The 18,989-nt window shown below is 37.7% G+C and overlaps 1 protein-coding gene across 1 annotated transcript in view; it reads right to left on the bottom strand.

The window, feature by feature from the left end:
- LEMD3 (LEM domain containing 3) overlaps nucleotides 1–18,633 on the bottom strand; it is a 78,612-nt gene extending 59,979 nt beyond the window's left edge. The window contains exon 1 of the mRNA NM_001258094.1: nucleotides 17,107–18,633. Within this exon, the coding sequence (NP_001245023.1) occupies nucleotides 17,107–18,622 (1,516 nt within the window). The 5' untranslated portion in view covers nucleotides 18,623–18,633. The remainder of the gene's footprint in view (nucleotides 1–17,106) is intronic.
- Nucleotides 18,634–18,989: the final 356 nt, after the last annotated feature.

The raw sequence follows: 18,989 nt of genomic DNA, 5'->3' as shown, positions 1-18,989 counted from the left end.
CTAGGGAATACAAAGATGAGAACTCGGAATCTTCCCTAGAGCTGCTGGTAGTACAGTGACTTACTACCTTGGAGGACAGAGATCCTTTTGAGAATTTAATAAAATTTATGAACCCTTTCCCTGCAAAAATGCATGCATATTCAAATATGTACATATAATTTCAAGGAGTTACTGCTTACCTGGAGTCCATTTATCTCTTCCTTAAGATTGATGGACCACTGTTTTAAGAACTCCTGGTCTAGTAGAATGTGAGACTTTTTTTTTTTTTTAAAGGGGGGAAGTGGGAATAATTCCAAGGGAAATCTAAAAAACAAATACATGAAATAATACAAAATTGTGCAGATAGTACAGTATAGGGACAAAGATCCCATAGTGGGAGTCAGATTATCTGTACTCAAATCAGTTCTGCCACTTACTGACTTTGGATGAGTTTCTTAACCTCCCTAGACCTCAATTTCAAGAATTAAGTGAAATAATCCAAGAAAAACTTAGCACAGCACTGAGAGACAGAGGCACACACACAAGCACAGACCTGGAATCCCTTGAACTGAATTGTTAATGTCTCTACAGTTGAAGTCTACATACATCCTCATAGTAAACACTCACTTTCTTAAAACTGTCCTTATAACCAAAAGAGCCCAACTAAAACATTATCTCCCTCAAACCCCTGAAGTAGCTAAAGTAGCTAATATGGCTTAAAGTAGCTAATGGCTTCTAAAACCCTTTTAAACCCTAAGATTATCATATATAGCAAAACCATTGGTTTCATCTGCTTTTATTTATTCAGTGTATCCTCCCTTCCTGCAGAACAAGGATTAGCAAAAATAAATGAAAAGTATGGCAACAACCCTGTAATAAACTGGTAAAGCTGATTGTGTTAGAACATATGTAAAAGGCCTTACAAATTAAAGCACAAGTAACTTATTTATATTCATATCATGTCTGTCCTAGCCAGCATACGGTCTTAGCAGAATTTTGACTTGCCACTTTAAGTTGTTTTTTTCTTCCAAATTTCCAAACATACTACTATAGCCTATTTAATCTTGCTTTTTAAACATCAAAACCCATACACCATGCTTATATATTTTCACTTAACTACTGTGTTTGTACTATGGTTCTTTATCACTACACACGTACTGATGTAACACCAGTGTCTTTTATTATTTTAACCCTTGAAGAATTTATTAGCCAAAAGGAATTTTAAAGAAAACAGAAGGTGTCAGCAAAAAAAACAAAAAACAAAAAACAATCTAAACCAATCTTACAGAGTATTATATTCCTATTTTTTTTAATGCATTTGGATTGATATTCTTCCCAAAACAAAATTCAGGAAAAGATCCTCCTAAATCATCCTAGTTTCTCTCATTTCCTAACTCAAATATTAGAATTTTTTAAAAGGTACTGAATATTTTCAAAGTCACTGAGTAATATTTTTATCCTTTTTCCTTCTTAGATAAGATGGCATTAATATAATTTATAGCTATTTTGTATTAAGTTCAACCTTGTACAATTTTTTAAAAATTAAAGAATTTAAGTAAAATACAAATTTTCTTTTAAGTAATGCTTGCTCCATAAGTTATATCATTTAGATGAGTAAGTATCTCTTCATAATAAAAAGCAATGGGCGAAATTTAAAAAAAAAAAAATCTGAGGCAAGGAACACTAGCTCCAAAGTTTATGACTTACAATCTTAAGCAAGTTACCCTCTCTGGGACTCTTAGTTCCTCAATGTAAAATGGGATGTTTTGTAACCATGCCCAGCAGCATGGAGAGAGATAGACTCATGTATCTTAGATAGATTAATAAGTCATCTTTTCCCAATCCTAGCATGAAATAAAAAATAGCACGTTTATAAAATAACATAATATACTGCAAATCCAACCTTCATCTGTCTCTACCACAGAGCTACTGGGATAAAATTACAGTTCTTAGGAAGATAGACTTCAAGGCAAGGCTCCCCAAGTCTTTTATAATGCCTGAATTTTTCACTTACTGCCAAAAATGTTTTACCAATCAAAGATATTAATAGAATCTGAGTTAATCAAGATCTTGTACAATCACCTGTGAGATTAAGGGGTTACCAGCTGGTAAGTCAGTCATTTCAACACCACAACTGATTCTCTGACATTCAATATGAATGTCTTGAAAATAAATGCTATATATATTATATATAAAATTTATATAAAATCTCCTTGTAACATTCTTTAAGTAATGATTCTCCACTCTTAAAGCAAAAGGACCTCTTCATTTATATCAAGATATTCAGATTCCCCATAACGGTACTTTTGATATCCACTTATTAAGAAAATATGACCAAATTCTACCATGCATACAATATTTTATATTTTAACCACAGCAGTATTGAAATACCATTGAAAAACAATAGCACAGTATGAAATGTAAATTATTTATTAGGTCTTCAGACAAACTTTATAATGGGCACAGTTCCCAAAATGTTCTCAGTCCACAGTTGAAAACTACTGCCATAAATTCTAACAGAAAATGTAGAATTGTAGGCAATCCAGCTACTATACATTTAAGGATAAAGAACAATTTAGAGAGGCAGGGCTAAACTCTTGATTCCATATTGGCTCAATCCTCACTAAAGATAATCACATTACCAAATTTTATCATAAAATCATACAATTTTTATGAACAGAGCTCCGCAATATTATATTATGAATTCATTCAATCAAACGGCTTACCCTAACATTTAAAGTAGATGACTGCCAGGCTTGGTGGTGTGTGCCTGTAGACCCAGCTGCTCAGGAAGCTGAGGTGGGAGGATTACTTGAGCCCAAGGCCCAAGTAATTACTTGAGGCCAGCCTGGGCAACATAGCAAGACACGTCTCTTTCAAAAAGAAAATAAAGTTTCTGAATTGAGGGAATAAGGGAAGTTGGGACTTAATAAAGAGAGAAAGGAGAAGAGGATATGTGAAAGAGGAAAACAGTATGTACAATGGTTAGTGGATGAGCTTTCAAGTCATGTTGCTAAGGTTTTTACCCAACAACATAACTCCATAACTCCTCTCCCTGCCCTATAAACTTGGACAAAGTGATTAACCTAATCCTCAGATTCCTCATTAATGATGGAAAACTAGCCCCTACCTCATAAAACTCTTAAAAACTAAATGAGATACAAAGGAGCATAAAATGTTTACTTGCCAAGCACTCAACAAGTAAACCTATTTCATACAGAAAATGTTGAAGTTATTGAGTACTTAGAAGTTACTGAACCTTTTAAAGTTATTGAGCCAAGATCATATTAAAACAGCAGAAAGCTTAGGCCAGTATAAGTTGGAAAACAACAAAGTATAAGAGAAAACATTAAAAGCCAAAAATAAACTTTCTTTCTCCTCCAACTCTCACAGAACACAATCCATTGCTCTGATTCCCTAAACTTAAACCAATAGTATATTAATGCTAAAATAGGATGTGGTTTTAAATAGGCTTCTGTGGGCTAGCCCAGGAACTTAAAACCAGTGTAGTAAAACATGCTCGAAGTTCAAACAATTGTTTTACACACAATCTGGAAGACAACATATTCAAAAATCAGGGACTGCCTATTTTTCCTTTTGAAATGAAAAAGCTTGTCTTTGTGAGAAAATATTCTCTAGGAATCCAAATGTAATTCAAAGAAATTATTCAAATTAAATAGAACAAGGTGCTAAGTATTAATCCACTATATAACATCCTGTAAAATAACTGAAAAAATATTTACAATTCAAAGAGCATGATAAGAACTTCTCAATTCTTTCTCAGAATGAAGTACTGAAACCCTCAGAAAACTTCTTCATCCAGACATAAGTTTTACTAGACATTAGTTTTCACTTTTGCCAATACAAGCTGAGTTTTCCCTTATCTGTCGCCACGGTCCTGTAATAGACTCAAAGAGCCATCTCTCCATTCTACATGTTTCAAGAATTGTAGAAAGCGGTTTAATGAATGGGAAATGGGGAATGAGTATAAAGGAACATTCTCAATAAGTAACATGAGTAAGGACTTAAAAGACATCACTTCCACTCTAAGCTAAGACGTCCTTTGTGCCTAAAAATAAGGAGAAATTAAATCACAAGTCACTGGCTGAGCAGTGCCAGAACAATAGCTCACTCACCTACCTGCCCAAACCCTAAGTGGCAGTGCTTTAAAACAGCGCAACAGAAACAGAAAACAGGACAGGGGTTTTAGGGTCAGATTTAGCTTTAAATCCTGCTCCTCTACAGACTACCTGTTTAATCTTAGGCAAATTAATATCTCCATACCTCACTGTCTATGTCTAAAATGATAACAAAACTGACATCATAGAGTCATTACAAAGATCTACTGAAAATACTATAGAGAACACTATGCATGGCACATTACAAACATTCAAAAACTGACAGTCATCAGGTCTCATTAAACCAATAATGTAACTCCATAACTCAGAACGGTCCAGACTTGCCTAGTCTGAATCAAGATACACCACGAGTGCAAAATACGTATCGGATTCTAAAGCCTTAATTCAAAAAAGAGCATAAAATATTTCATCAATAACTTTTGTATTGATTATAAAACAGTATGTACAATGGTTAGTGGATGAGCTTTCAAGTCATGTTGCTAAGGTTTTTACCCAACGACATAACTCCATAACTCCTCTCCCTGCCCTATAAACTTGGACAAAGTGATTAACCTAATCCTCAGATTCCTCATTAATGATGGAAAATTAATGATGTCAAAATAATATTCTAGGTATACCAGATTAAATAAAATTAAATAAAATAAATTATTAAAATTAATCTCAACTTTTTTATGTTTTAATGTGGCTACTGTGTCTGGACGGTTCTGGTCTAAACCATCACCGATAACAGTTTCAAATGCAAAATGGGATGGAAATTTCATTATGTGCTTCATATGACTTATCTAAGAGACTGAAGATCCTAATGTACTTTAAATACCTTCTAATTTAAGTAGCATTAATATTCACCTATTGCGCATTCATGGGGACACACGTCATCTTCCCACTTTGATAATAACAGTACTCATGGTATCTTACAAACTAGCTGAAGAACAGCATGTGACAAGTCACCCTTCTGTACCAACTGTATGCATTGTCTGTTCTTCACATAATATTCACAGAATCTTACTCTAAGACCCATCCTCATTCTTAAAAAATGTTTTTCTGTCTCAAATTCAGTACTACATTTTGGATTAAAGCAATGTATCCCATCTCTGACTTTCCTATCAGCAAATCTACCTTTTAGTGAATAGCAAGGCTACAATCCAGTTTCAAGTTGTGTCATCACCTGTTTAATATAGCTGCAAAAAAAAAAAAAACACATTATTTTTCAGTCCTGGAGATAAGGAAGGCACTAATTATGTAATGTGAAAAGATACTCCCTTTTATCTGCTCAAATGGCTTGAGAGAAAGGTTTAAAAATACTGATAAGGACTATAAATTTAGCCAACTCTATTACTTATTAACATTACTGACTGGACATGTCATAGTGCTGAACATGTGTTACTTAAACTACTATAGATGTTAAGTCCTAACTTATAATATTAAAATTACAGTTACGTATCACTCCAAATTTCTCCAAAGCATTTCTACAGACATTATCACAGCAGTTCCGTACAAAAATCACTGGCTGGAAGTAAAGTTGATTTTACCATACCCTCATTTAACAGACACAAAAAACAAGGCCCAGAGGTTATATGTATCTTGCTTGCCCAAATAAAGCTTGCAGCTAACAATAAGATAAAGTATAAAAAAATTCTACTGCTGCCTGGTAGTTAATACTGTGAACTCTAAAGTTAGATCTTGGGTTCAAATGCTGGCTCCAACACGTAGTAGCTGTGGGACCTTGGACAAATCACTTGTAACCTTATTCCCTCTATCTTTCCATTTTCTCACAGACATAGTATGAGTAGTTACCCGCATGAAAATTAAAATAAAATGCTCACACACACTGAAAATTCTCAATAAATGTTTGCTCTTATCACCTAAGGCTTTAAAATCTGAAAGAAGGGACATTTAGAGATGAAATTTTTAAAAAACCAAAATAACACTGCTGTCAAAAGGATAAGAATATTTCTAGAACATCATGAACCATAATCATAAATGTTCAGATTTTATAACATTTTCATTTTTGGCAAATTCATTCTTCATGTCTCTTCCTTTTTTAAAAATTACTCCTAAAAACCTGCAAGAAATAATAAAACCTACATTTATTAAAATTGTGTGGTTTTAAAGGTAGAATTCCCAATTGAGAAAATGGTAATACAGAAAAGGTGAAAGGAATGATCAACACACATTACTTCAATTATCCAACTATTTCTTTTGTGTACATATCCACTGTGGTAAGCTTTACCAGATGGTATACTCGAATTTACAGAAACTAATTTTTAAAGTATGTTTCCTAAGTCACAATATATAAAAATCTGATATATTGTTGCATGGTAACAAAATCCCAATCTGAAGGCTAGCTAGTGCAGAAATATTTAGGAGAAAGGAGAGAATGCCAGCCAAAGTGTGGGGAGAGTGTCACTCCCATAGTTCTAAAAAGTATGATATATACTTATCTTCTGGTATTACCTGGTACATAGTATAGGTGCTCAATAAATAATCTGAGTGAATGGGTGACTGAATGAATAAATGAGTAGGAGAAACTTAATGTTTCTTCAAATGAACTAAATCAAACAAGAAAGCATTTGTGATCCCATGGGAGATACACTTATAAAGCAAGGAAGTCATTAATAAGGCTGACCAAGGTTCCAGGTCATAGCTCAGAGGCTAGAAGTAGATATTCCAAGATTCCCCTCACCTCCTAATTAATTTCAACAATCCTCTTCATATGCTTTGAAAATTTTACCTTGGTGAACTCCTACAGAGCAAAAGCATCCTTTGTAAGTATAGCGTGCTTTCAGGAATTAGCCATAGTGAGCAAATTGTGTGTGTGTGTGTGTGTGTGTGTGTGTGTGTGTGTGTGTGTGTGTCTGTGCGTGCGCGCGCGCGTGTGTGTACATACTCAGATATATATGAGCTAACTGAAAAACAAAATTAATTTTCTGCTATGTGCTAAAATACTCATTTGCTACTAAAGGGTTTTTTCTATTCATGTCACATTCAGGGCAGGACAGCAATTGCTGGTGCATACTTACTACCCAATTAGTTCAGGAGAGCTGAACTAAACTCTTGCATAGTTTTACAACCAAGCCTTGTTTTTAAACTTTAGCTTGTCATTTGATAGTAACATAGCTGTAAAGATGAATTCAGAAGTCATCTTGCAAAAGCGTTTTAAGTAAAAAGGTGTGCAAAAGCACAAAGCAATAAATCTGCTACCCAGGAAAAATTAAGTGGTATAATTTTAAACTATACCTCGAAATAAAAGAAAATCAAGACATATGAAAAGTAATTCATGATGGCTTCCATATGATAGATGCATTATTCTATTTTTAGAGATTACCTGTTACAATAATTTTTATAACCTTTTTGAAGAGCTAATTTCCTTAGAAATATATTTTTTAAATAATCACATTAAATGTGCAAAATAAATTATTACGATCTAACTTTTCTTCCTGATCAACTCTTGTTTAAAAAAATTTTGGTAGTATTGTTAATAAATAATATTATTAACTATATATATATGATATAATGTATAAACTGATGCAGTTTAAACCACAGATTATTAAAACAGTGAAATCCAAAGGTTACTGGTCAAATATACTGCTACTGGTTCACTTTAAAATCTATGTTAAGGCCGGGCACTGTGGCGCACACCTGCAATCCCAGCACTTTGAGAGGCCAAGGCGGGTGGATTACTTGAGGTCAGGAGTTTAAGACCAGCCTGGCCAACATGGTGAAACCTCATCTTGACTAAAAAATACAAAAATTAGCTGGGCATGGTCCCATGTGCCTGTAATCCCAGACACTTGGGAGGTGGAAGCAGGAAAATCACTTGAACCTGGGTGGTGGAGGCTGCAGTGAGCAGATACTGCACCACTGCACTCCAGCCTGGGCGACAGAGCGAGACCCTGTCTCCAAAAAAATAAAAAATAAATAAAATATATGTTAAAAATAAATTCTAAATATGAAAATCAAAATCCAAAGTTATAAGCAAATAACCGTCATAACAATTTCCACAATTAATATTAAGCTATGTTCCCAAATTAAATGGCAGCAATTTTTAGTGTATAATCAATACAAGATTAAAATACATTTTTTAAAAAAACGTTATTTTAAGTTCTGGGACACATGTGCAGGATGTGCAGGTCTGTTACACAGGTAAACATGTGCCATGGCGGTTTGCTGCACCTATCAACCCATCACCTACGTATTAAGCCCAGCATGCATTAGCTATTTTTCCTGATATTCTCCCCACCCTTAGAATATATCTTTATTCTAATTTAGATTATATCATTAGTAATAAAATTTTCACAAAGAAGTTAGTAGTACTTATTAACTAACAAGTATATTTTGGAGGAGAGTTCCAACAGTTTAAGGTGTCTTTCTCTTTTAAACAACTTATAAACTATATAATTATCTTTGCACTGAGGATAGAAATTTCCTTTTATTTATATAACGTATTTTTCAGATAGGTAAAGTTAATACTGAATAACCAATGAGCAAGGAGAAGCAAGCTTTAAGAACTTCCCAACTCTTAGGAATCATGAAAATAATTTTTTAAAGTGTCCCTGAAATTATCAAACACATCCTTTCCATTAAAACGAATATGAGTATAAAAGGAAAATACAAAGTTTATTTAAAAGGAGCAAAAAAGGGGGAACAAATGTACAAAAAGGTCTTTATATCCTAAAAATGAACAATGGAAAGAACAAGTTGTAAGTGGTAATACAAATCAAAAGATCACTTTCCCTACCAGTTTTGAGACTGTGCAAATATTTTAAAAATTAGAAACAGTTTTCATATTGTATTATTGTTCTATGTATTACATATTATAGTTTGTATTATAGCAGATGCCCCCTCCCCTTTAATTAATCTAAAACCTTAAGGATAAAAAGTTCCATGTGATTCATAATTGTTGGATGAATACCGCTTTTCCTAAAGTTGTTAGGTTTCACAGATTATTCCTGGCACTTCTAGGATTTTATGAATCTATAATCTTCACAGTTTTCTAATAACAATAATAGTAGAGAACATATATCAAGTCCTTATTTATACATATTAAAAGGCAATCTAGAAGAACGGTTAAGAGCCACTATCTGAGTTCAACTACTGCTGCTTCACTTACTAGCTACAAGACCCTAGGTGAGTTACTTCTCAGTTACTTCTCCATTTACTTATAAAATGGGATAAGTACCTACCTCATAAGGATTAAATAATAATTGTTTAGCTCAGTGCCTGGTACACAGTTAATGCTACATAAGGGTTAGTTATTATTATTACTATGTGCCATGTATAAGTTTTACTTTACACACGTTACTTCAATAATTCTCATTTAACCTATTTTCCAGATGAGGATACTGAAGTTTACAACAGCTAAGCAACTTGCCTTAGTAAAAAAAAAACCTAGCAAGTGGAAGCGCCAATACTGACATCTAGGTTCTCTGATAGCTATGCCAATGTATCCTCAAACTAGTCTCCGTGGATATATCTGTAGAGATTCACAAGTTTTTCCTCTGATTATTTTTAATTTTAAATCATTCTAGGGAAAATTTTCAAATGAAAAACATCTTCATAGAGTAGACTTTAATTTCTGAAATCATCAAACTGGTATACGCAAATCCCTGGCATTCATGGGAATATTCTCATAGATCTAGGATTTTTTTTTTTTTTTTTTTTTACAAAGCAGTCAACTCGTAAAACTTCAAACATAACACAGAGCTTTCATTCTTCAAGAATGAGAGAATAGGCCAGCCACTATGGCTGACACCTGTAATCCCAGCACTTTAGGAGGCGAAGGTAAGAGGATCGCTTGAGCCCAGGAGTTCAAGACCAGCCAGGACAACAAAGTGAGACCCTATCTCAACAAAAAATACAAAAAATTACCAAGTGTGGTGGTGCAGAGCTATAGTCCCAGCTACTCAGGAGGCTGAGCTGTGAGGATTGCTTGAGTCCTGGGAGGTTGAGGCTGCAGTGACCCATGATCACACCACTGCAATCCAACCTGGGTGACACAGCAAGACCCTGTCTCATGCTGGGAAAAAAAAAAGAATGAGAGCAACAACTATTTTTCAAAATGCTTATTCCCCATATTCATTTTAGATACCAAGTTCGGTTGGGACCTTTTGGCTAGTCTAAAAAGTAAAAGTATTTTTTAAACGACAATGACATAAAACATGTTACCTCTTTGTAACAACCGGTCTTGGTTTTAAAGAAAACAACAACACATTAAAAGAACAAACAAACATTTAAAAGTATTCCTTTAGTAAACAGTACTAGTACTCACATTCAGCACCAGTCTCTCATCTTCACTCCAATTCTGTATCTACAAGAGCCTTCAAGAATTTTTCACTTGAACAACTCAAATAATAAGTCCTAAGTAAACTCATTTTCCCTAGACCACTTTTCCCCAAACAAGATCCCTCTTCAACATCTCTAATTCCTCCAATGACATTAACATTCTCACAGTCATCCAGGTTCATGGCCAGAATAATCTTTGACTCCTATCTCTACTTTATTCTCTATATTCAAAACCATATGTCTTTCTTCAAATGAATTATGTCGTTCAGAGGCCCAACTCCATTCCCACTTATCAACCTCCTTCAGGTTTCATCACCCTACTCCTTCCCTCCAATCCTATCACTATCTACACCATCACCTGTTTATCCTTCTTAAAAGACCAATTCGATCATGCTTGTCCTCTGCTTTATAACCTCTATGAACTCCATTACTCAACCTACAGAATAAAATCCAAATGTTGAATTTAGAGCTTCTGATCATATAAGACCAATCATTTGAGAATTTACAGTGAATTCTCCCCTTTTATACAAGTGTGTCACCACATAATATCCCGTATGTTTCTTAGCCATTTCCTATTACTGTTATTAGTGGTGTGGAGGCTTCTACAGAAATAAGATTTCTTTTACATATCCTTACAAGACACTAAGTAGATAACCAATTACTGAGTTAGATATTATGAGTTAACAGTGCATATATACTGGGTACCTGATATGTGATCATTTATTCAACAGATATTTGCTGAATAATGAATCTGTGCTGAAGATACTAATGTGACTACCATCTACTAAGAGATTTCCACGTGCCAGACAACACTAGTTTAGATGCATTATCTCACTTAATACAAGTCATCCTGAGACAGTATTATCAATCTCATTTTTAGTATGAGGCAATTATATCTCTAGTATAGTCTACTTTAAAAAGTAGAGCCAAAATCAGAACTGAGTAAAAAGTCTGTACTCTTTAACACTGTATTCTACTCCTATAGAAAGATTACTCTAAAGAGAGGAGCTGTAATCTATTTGGCATGATGGACACACAAATATAATACTTTGCCCTAAATACTATGAAGGATGCATTAATGTCTTATTTGAGCACAAAATGATGGGCCAAACCCTAGGGTAAAAAGACAGAGAGTCAGAGATGTCTGGAGATGACATATTTAAGAATGAATCACAGTTACACAATAAAGAAACAACATTCCCAAAAAAGGGGATAACTTGTGCAAAGGTAGAAAAGCACAAATTTCATTACTTAGAGAACATCAAGTAGTTCAGTTTTCTAGAAAGTAAGTGTGATAAGGGAGACTGGTAGAAAGGGCAAGTATAGTCAGATCTTGAACAGTTTAGCCAAGGAGTTTAGATTCTGGCCAATAACTAACAGAAAGCCATTGTGTAATTTTAAACAAGAGGGGATGATCACATTTGTGCTTTAGAACTACTGCTCTGTACTGACAAACGGACTGGAAGAGCTAAAGCCTAGAAGCAGGGACACCATTTTAGGTTACTAAAAGAGTTCAGCCAAGAGACTAACCTAGAACAGTGGCGAGGAACAGAAAAAGACTGATTCAAAAGATACACAGGAAACAGAACTACAGGACTTGGTAACCAATTAGGTTGGGGGTTTGGAGGAAGGTGAGGGAAAGGAAAGAATCTAGGTAAATCCAAGGTTTCTCTCTTGAGCTCTGTCTGGGTGGATGGAAGCACCATTAACTAAAACAGGGAAGAGTAGCAAAAACAAGATAAATATAAGGAAAATGTCAGATGGTATTGGTACATACTTCTAGTATACCCAAAACATGTCTAGTAAACAAATAGGTATACCTAGATCTCAGGAGAAATCCAAGGTAAAAATACAAAACGAAGATAATGGCCAGGAGAGTGAATGAAACTTCCTAGAGAAATGTGTACAATAGGAGACAGCCAAAGATCAAGCTGTGGAGACCACCAATATTTAAAACAGGCAGACAGGAGTATGAAAACTAAGAGAGAGTAGTGATACAGAAGCTTAGAAAGGAGAAAGTTTCATGAAGAAGGGAGCTGTCAATGCACTAAACATACCAAAGAGATGAGGATTTGAAAATTGAGTAACTGGTGACTTGAAGAAGAGAGGTAGCAGAGGAATGGCTGGTGAAGAAAGCTAAACTAGACAGGGTTGAGTGAATGGCAGGGAAGAAAATAGAGGTAGAAAGTTTGAGAAGAGAGTAACAACTAGAGAAGAAAAGAGCATTGAAGAGCAACATTTTTAGAATGATAGAGATTTTAGCATTTTTATACAATGAGAAAGGGACTAGTGGAAAATGAGATTTTAAAGTTATACCTCTGTACTTAAAATTAGTATATGGAAAAGTTACCCATAATACAATGTTAAGTGAAAAAACAAGTTGCAGAACATGTATGCTATAATGTCACTTAAAATTCTGACTCCTTTCAACGCCCCTCAAGGTGTTTAGGTCTTTACGATCTGGCCCATACCTACCTCTAACTTCACAGCATGCCATTTTCCCCTTCATTCATTATGTCCCAGCAACACTGGCCATTCTTTTTGGTCCTTCAACACACAAGGCTGTTCTCGCCTCAGGAATTCTGCACTTGCTGTTACTTCTGCCAGAATGCTCTTCTCCTGACCAAAGGCTAGTTCCTTCAAGTCATTCATATCTCAGTTCAAACATCCTTCCTCAGAGAAGTCTGCCTACCTTTATGTAATATTGCATATCTCTTCACCTCAGCCCCAAAAAGTTACCAGCAATACCTTGTGTTAGCAACTACCATTATCTGAAATTCTTATTTACTTGTCCATTCCCCTCCTAGAAGTGTAAGCTCTGTAACAGAGATTTCATCTTCCACATATGCAACATATTGTTCGCCACATATCCCTGCTGCTTAAAATAGTACCGGGCACATAGTAGACACTCTGTTTTTGAATGAAAATCTGTACGCACACACATATACACACACACACACAGATGTATTTACATGAAAAATATTAAGGAAGGTCAGAAAGGATCTTAATACTTGAACTTATTTATATGGGGGCAGCATGAGGCTAGGAAGAGAGGCATACAATAACCATTCACTGTTTCCTTCATCTCTATTCAAACTTTCTGTAGAAGTCATGTCTTTTGTAACTGAAAAAAAAAAATTAATAATGATCATATGAGCCTAGGACAGTTGATCTACTCTGCTTCTCTATTTTCGTTTGGTAGGCTATAATGATTTAATCGCCTGTGGAACAAGTGACTACTCTGACTGCAGGTTGATCCTTGAGTTGTTTTGGTATGGCAGTTCAAAGTTAGAATCGTAAACCTTGGAGCTGGAAAGAGCTTAGGGATCATCTAATCCAACCCCCTAGTTTTATAGATGAGGAAGAAGAGACTTACAGCAATTCAATTAATAAAAAATAGGGTATTGATGAAAAAGTTTCAAAGACTATATGATTAAGAACAATTTAAAAGACTAATCTATTATATGTTATATGTAATTTAAAGAACTAATAAAAGCCTCCTAAAAGTTACTCTCACATATAACCTACAATCTTCTGGTGAAAACTATTGCTCAAAGTACAAGGATTTCCCTAAGCATATTATTTGACCAACGAACTCCACGGTTAAAGCATCATAATATAACAAAGGATATCGAATACGTGTGTGTGTGTGTGTGTGTGTGTGTGTGTATACATATATATATGGAGTGAAAATATTATTCACTCTTGATACCCTAACACTGTTAGGTGTGCAGACTAACTGAAGTTAGGCACTTCTTTCCACAGGGTAGACATACAATATGTCAAGTATATCATACATTAAGGATTCATCATACTTTGATTCAAATTTCTGTATTAATTTCTATAATGTGTATTTAATGGGATAAAAACCAAATGTTAAACAGGTAAGAAATGCACTACTATATCATTTATAGAAATGTCTTAACTATTTCTCTCTCTAGTTTACCAGGAATACAACAAATTTTGTCTAAACTTCTGAATAATACCACCTTATGCTTAACACACTGTCTCACTTGACCCTCACAACCCCACAGACAGCAGATATTGTTATTTCCATTTAGTATATAAAATGAGGCTCAGAGATTAAGGAGCTTGACCACAGTCATTCAGACAAGTCCTAGAACCTAGATCCTCTACTTCTTTGTTCTTTCCAACACCCAGATTACTTCACATTTACCATTTACTAAAATGTAAATATAATTTCCTTCCTTCCTTATCCGTGAAGGTGAAGAGTACCAAAATCCTAGCATTCCTATCCTATTCTACCTGAACTTTTAGTACATCACATTAGTCATTCATCTTAATACTGATGAGAAAGATGTGAAAGTCACCTTAACTGAGAATTGTGCTTATCAATAATTCTGTATGAAATCCTACCAAACAGTCAATTACTTTTTTTTTTTTTTTTTTTTTTTGAGATGGAGTCTTGCTCAGTAGCCCAGGCTGGAGTGCAGTGGCGCGATCGCCCACCACCACACCCGACTAATTTTTTTTTGTATTTTTAATAGAGATGGGGTTTCACCATGTTAGCCAGGATGGTCTCGATCTCCTGACCTCGTGATCCACCCACCTCGGCCTCCCAAAGTGCTAGGATTACAAGCGTGAGCCACCGTGCACAGCCGTCAATTACTTTCTTAATCATAATAAAGGTACCCACTTATTTAGAAAGTTCTCTACAAACAATACCCAAAACTGTTAAAATGGTCTTTATAGTTGGAAATAAAATCTGAAACCAAATCTTAGCCTTACTACTAACTGTTCAACACTCAGTGCATTTCTTAACTTAGTATCATCCTCATCCAAAAAATGAGGATAATACCACCTGCTTCTGTGAGATGCTGGGAAGATGAAATGGTACAATAGATGTAAAACAATTAGCTCTTAGAAAATGGCCAGATCTGCTAATATGGTGAAACTCCGTCTCTAAAAAATACAAAAAAGAAATTAGCCAGGCCTGGTGGCACGTGCATATAGTCCCAGCTACTAGGGAGGCCGAGGCAGGAGAATCGTTTGAACCCGGGAGGCGGAGGTTGCAGTGACCAGAGATCGTGCCACTGCACTCCAGCCTGGCGACAGAGAGAGACTGTCTCAAAAAAAAAAAGAAAAAGGCCAGATCTTATAGCTGTTAGAGACACAGATGCAGATAGCTACTGCTGATAGGTAATGTCATTTAATTTATGTGAACTTTTACTAGTTGAACTTCTAGTGTGCCCTTATTTTTTTTCTCCCCAATATTTGGGGCAGGACACAATACACTCATGCTCCCAGGGAACAAATTAAAGTGAGAGCTGAATTTCATTCTTGTTCTAACCCCTGTAATTAAGCAATAGAGTAATAATCTATTATTTGACTGTCTTGGAATTGGCTATATCAAAGCTTACACTATTTTGACTCCTATTCTTTATCTGAGTTGGCTAAATGCATCTTTCACTCTATTTTGAAATAAAACTAATAAGCCAACTTTATGAATACAAATAAAAATACAGTGAATTCATCTTGGGTGAAAATAGGAAGGCTTCAGGGGAATGCAGAGAGAGACCTAACACTGAGAAATTATGTATTCAGAAGTCCATTTTGTACTAATTTACTTTCTCTTTTAATCTTCACAAACATCATTCTAGTCAATAGAGGCCTCATTTTATAGATTAGGAAAGTTCAGAAGCTTTAACTCTTACTCTCTCCCTTTTGCTCAAGGTGCTTAACCACTTTAACCTACAAGAAGGCTCTCTTGCTCAACTCAAGGTCCTTCCTCTTACAATCTGCTCAGAATGGTCTCCTGTTTCTCAACAAGGCTGTCTCCTGCTTCAGGTCTCACCTCAAACAGTACCTCCTCCGTTCAATCTAAAGCAGTGTACACCTACGTCAGTGTAGTGTGGTAAGTTTTTTTAAAAAAAGGAAAAAAAAATAAAGTTGTGTACTTCAATTACTCATCTTTATTTCCTTCGCAGAACACAAAATGGTCTGTATTCATCTTCTTTTTGTGTTTAAGGGCAGAAATACTTTGATAATGACAATGAACACACCTACCTACAGTCATTTAGCAAGTAAATAACAGGACCTGGAAACCAATCCAAGGAAATCTGACTGCAAGCTCCTGCACTGCCCTACCACTACTTTTTGTACAGATGACAGGGAAAGTGCTTTGGGCTGGGAAATAAATTAAGAGGTGTGCCTTGCTGCTTTTTTATATTCATTCACTATTAAGAAATTATACATATAGTTAATACGACAAAATATTTAACCCGAATTTATGCATACAGTTAATACTACAAATAATTCGAATTTCAAGAGCCACTACATTGCCTACTAGAATCACAACTCAATTTGAAAAAACACTACATTTATAATGTGCCTTATCCTAATACTTCAAATTTGTTGAGTGATTGGCATCTGCGCAAATATTTAGGGCTAAAAGAAAACTGTCACATATACAAATGAGTTTTACTAACAAGCTTATAATATTCTTTTAAAAATTGTTTTGAATTTCACAATACATCATGCAGAAAACTTAACACCAGTCATATGATATCATTTCGATAATGGTGTTCTTTCTTAAAGAAAGATGACACATGCACTGACTGTTGCGTTTTTGCTGTCAAACCATGTTCTTGCAGGTAAGTCAGTTCATGTAAAACGCTAAGCGCGGCTAAAGCGGACCACTAACAACATTCCCTTTGTTACCTTACCCACAGGATTTAATACTTACTGCTGAGTTTTCCATCCTCAGATACTCCTGTCCCTCTCATTCCTAGGTATGTCAGTCCCAGTATTAGGAAAAATAAGCAGGCAGCAGTTAAGAGAAACATCGACAAGTAGTGGGCACTGAAACTCCCTGTTGGGGACACCTCCTCCCGTTTAAATTGCTGGAGAAGTTCCTCTTCGGGTTCGGAAAGCTTCGGTTTGTTGTATGTGTTTTTCAGGTAGGTATGATTGGAGCCCGTATGATTGGCGTGGTTGATCCTGAGTGAACTAGCGGCGGCCACCGCCGCACTGGGAGGGAGGCTGTTAGAATAAATCCTGGGAGAGTCCACATTGAAGGCCCCACCGCCAATATGATTATTGGTTTTCAGAAGGGAGCCTGTTGACGAATCCAAGGTTGAGTCCATGTCAGTAAGTGGCGGGGGCAGGAGTGGGGTCAGTTTCTTAGCGTTAACACGGTATCTAGGAACCGGGCTGGAGTCCACTTGATCACACCCTCCTCCCTGCTCCGCCGCCTCTTCGAGGTTTCGGCTCCTGTCTAGACTCCCGGCAGCCGCCGCCCTGTCATTCATCGCGTGTCCTCCCCCTCCCTGAACTGAAGTCTCCAGCCTGCCGCCGGCCGATTTAGCAGTCAGCGGGGAGAGAGGCTTACTATGGGTTCGTCTGGGCCGATGCCGGGAAACGGAGTCGTCCTTTAATACCTGTCTGCTGGAGGCCACGTCGTCGTCGTCCTCTTCCTCTGAGTCCGAATAGTTTTCCCGGCAGCTGTAGGGGACAAGCCGGCTGCCATTCACGGTCCGGCTCGCCCAGAGCGGCTCCTCGGCCTCCGGGTCCCTCTCCTCACCGTCCTCTCCCTCCCCTTCCTCGTCCTCCACTGCTCCATCTTTCCCCGGCGGGGTCTGCAGGTCGGGGCCCGCCGGCCTCCTGGCCCCCCACCACGAGTGGGGCTTCCTTCGCTCGGCAGAGTTGCTGTTAGTCACCTCGCTGGCGGCCAGGGGCGCCGGCGGCGCTTTGAGCCCGCGGTACTGGAGCGAAGCCCGGTCTTTCCTCCCGCCGCCGCCGGCCTGGTCCCGGGGACTGGCCTCCACGTCCGACTCGTCCGAGCTGAAGCCCAGCAGCACTTTGCTGCCAGCCGTGGGGGCGGCGGAGGCGCCCCCGGGCCCTCCCAGGAGGTTCTCCGAGCCGGAGGCCGAGATTCGGCACAGGCCCCCAGGAGTCCGTAAGTAGGAGAGGTCGCCCGCGACTGGCCGGACCCCCATCCCCGCGGCTGCTGCCGCCGCTGGTCCCGCGGCTACGACCGTGGCGGCTGCCGTGTTATTGTTATTACTGTTCCGCGTCTTGTTGCCGCGGCCCCCCGACCGGTGCTGTTGCTGCTCTTCCTCTCGAAGCTTCTTCAGCTTCTTGAGGTAGACCGGGCGGGTGCTCTCCGTCACTGGTCCGGGAGACAGGCCGTAACGGCGGAGCTGAGAGAAAAGCTCCTCATCCGAGAGCTGCTGAGGTGCCGAAGCCGCTGCCGCCGCCATTTTCTCTCCAGGGTGTTTTACAAGCTCCGCGCTACCGGAAGTGACGCGCCGCCCTAGACCCTGAACTAGACCGCGCGGCGTCGCCCTCCCAGCGCCGCGGACGTCTCGGCCAATGGGAGGCGCGGGAGGAGCTCACCTGAGCGGGAAACAGCCACCTGAGCAGCGCGCGGCTCCCACGGCGGAGACTGTTTCTACTCTCTCACCTTGAGGTGTCGGCGCATTCTCCCCGCTCTTCTCTGTCTCATCTCCAGCTGTTCTCCGCCCTGCCCTTCCAAGCGCCGTTCCCAGGAGCTGTCTCTTACTAAACCACACCTTGACCTCTCCTTCCTAGGTTCCTGCCACCGGGCAGTAATAATTGAAATTACCT

Source organism: Macaca mulatta, chromosome 11, assembly GCF_049350105.2.
Source record: "Macaca mulatta isolate MMU2019108-1 chromosome 11, T2T-MMU8v2.0, whole genome shotgun sequence".
NCBI classification, from domain to species: domain Eukaryota; kingdom Metazoa; phylum Chordata; class Mammalia; order Primates; family Cercopithecidae; genus Macaca; species Macaca mulatta.
Note: the sequence above shows the minus strand (reverse complement) of the source record. Positions and strands in the feature narration are given on the sequence as shown.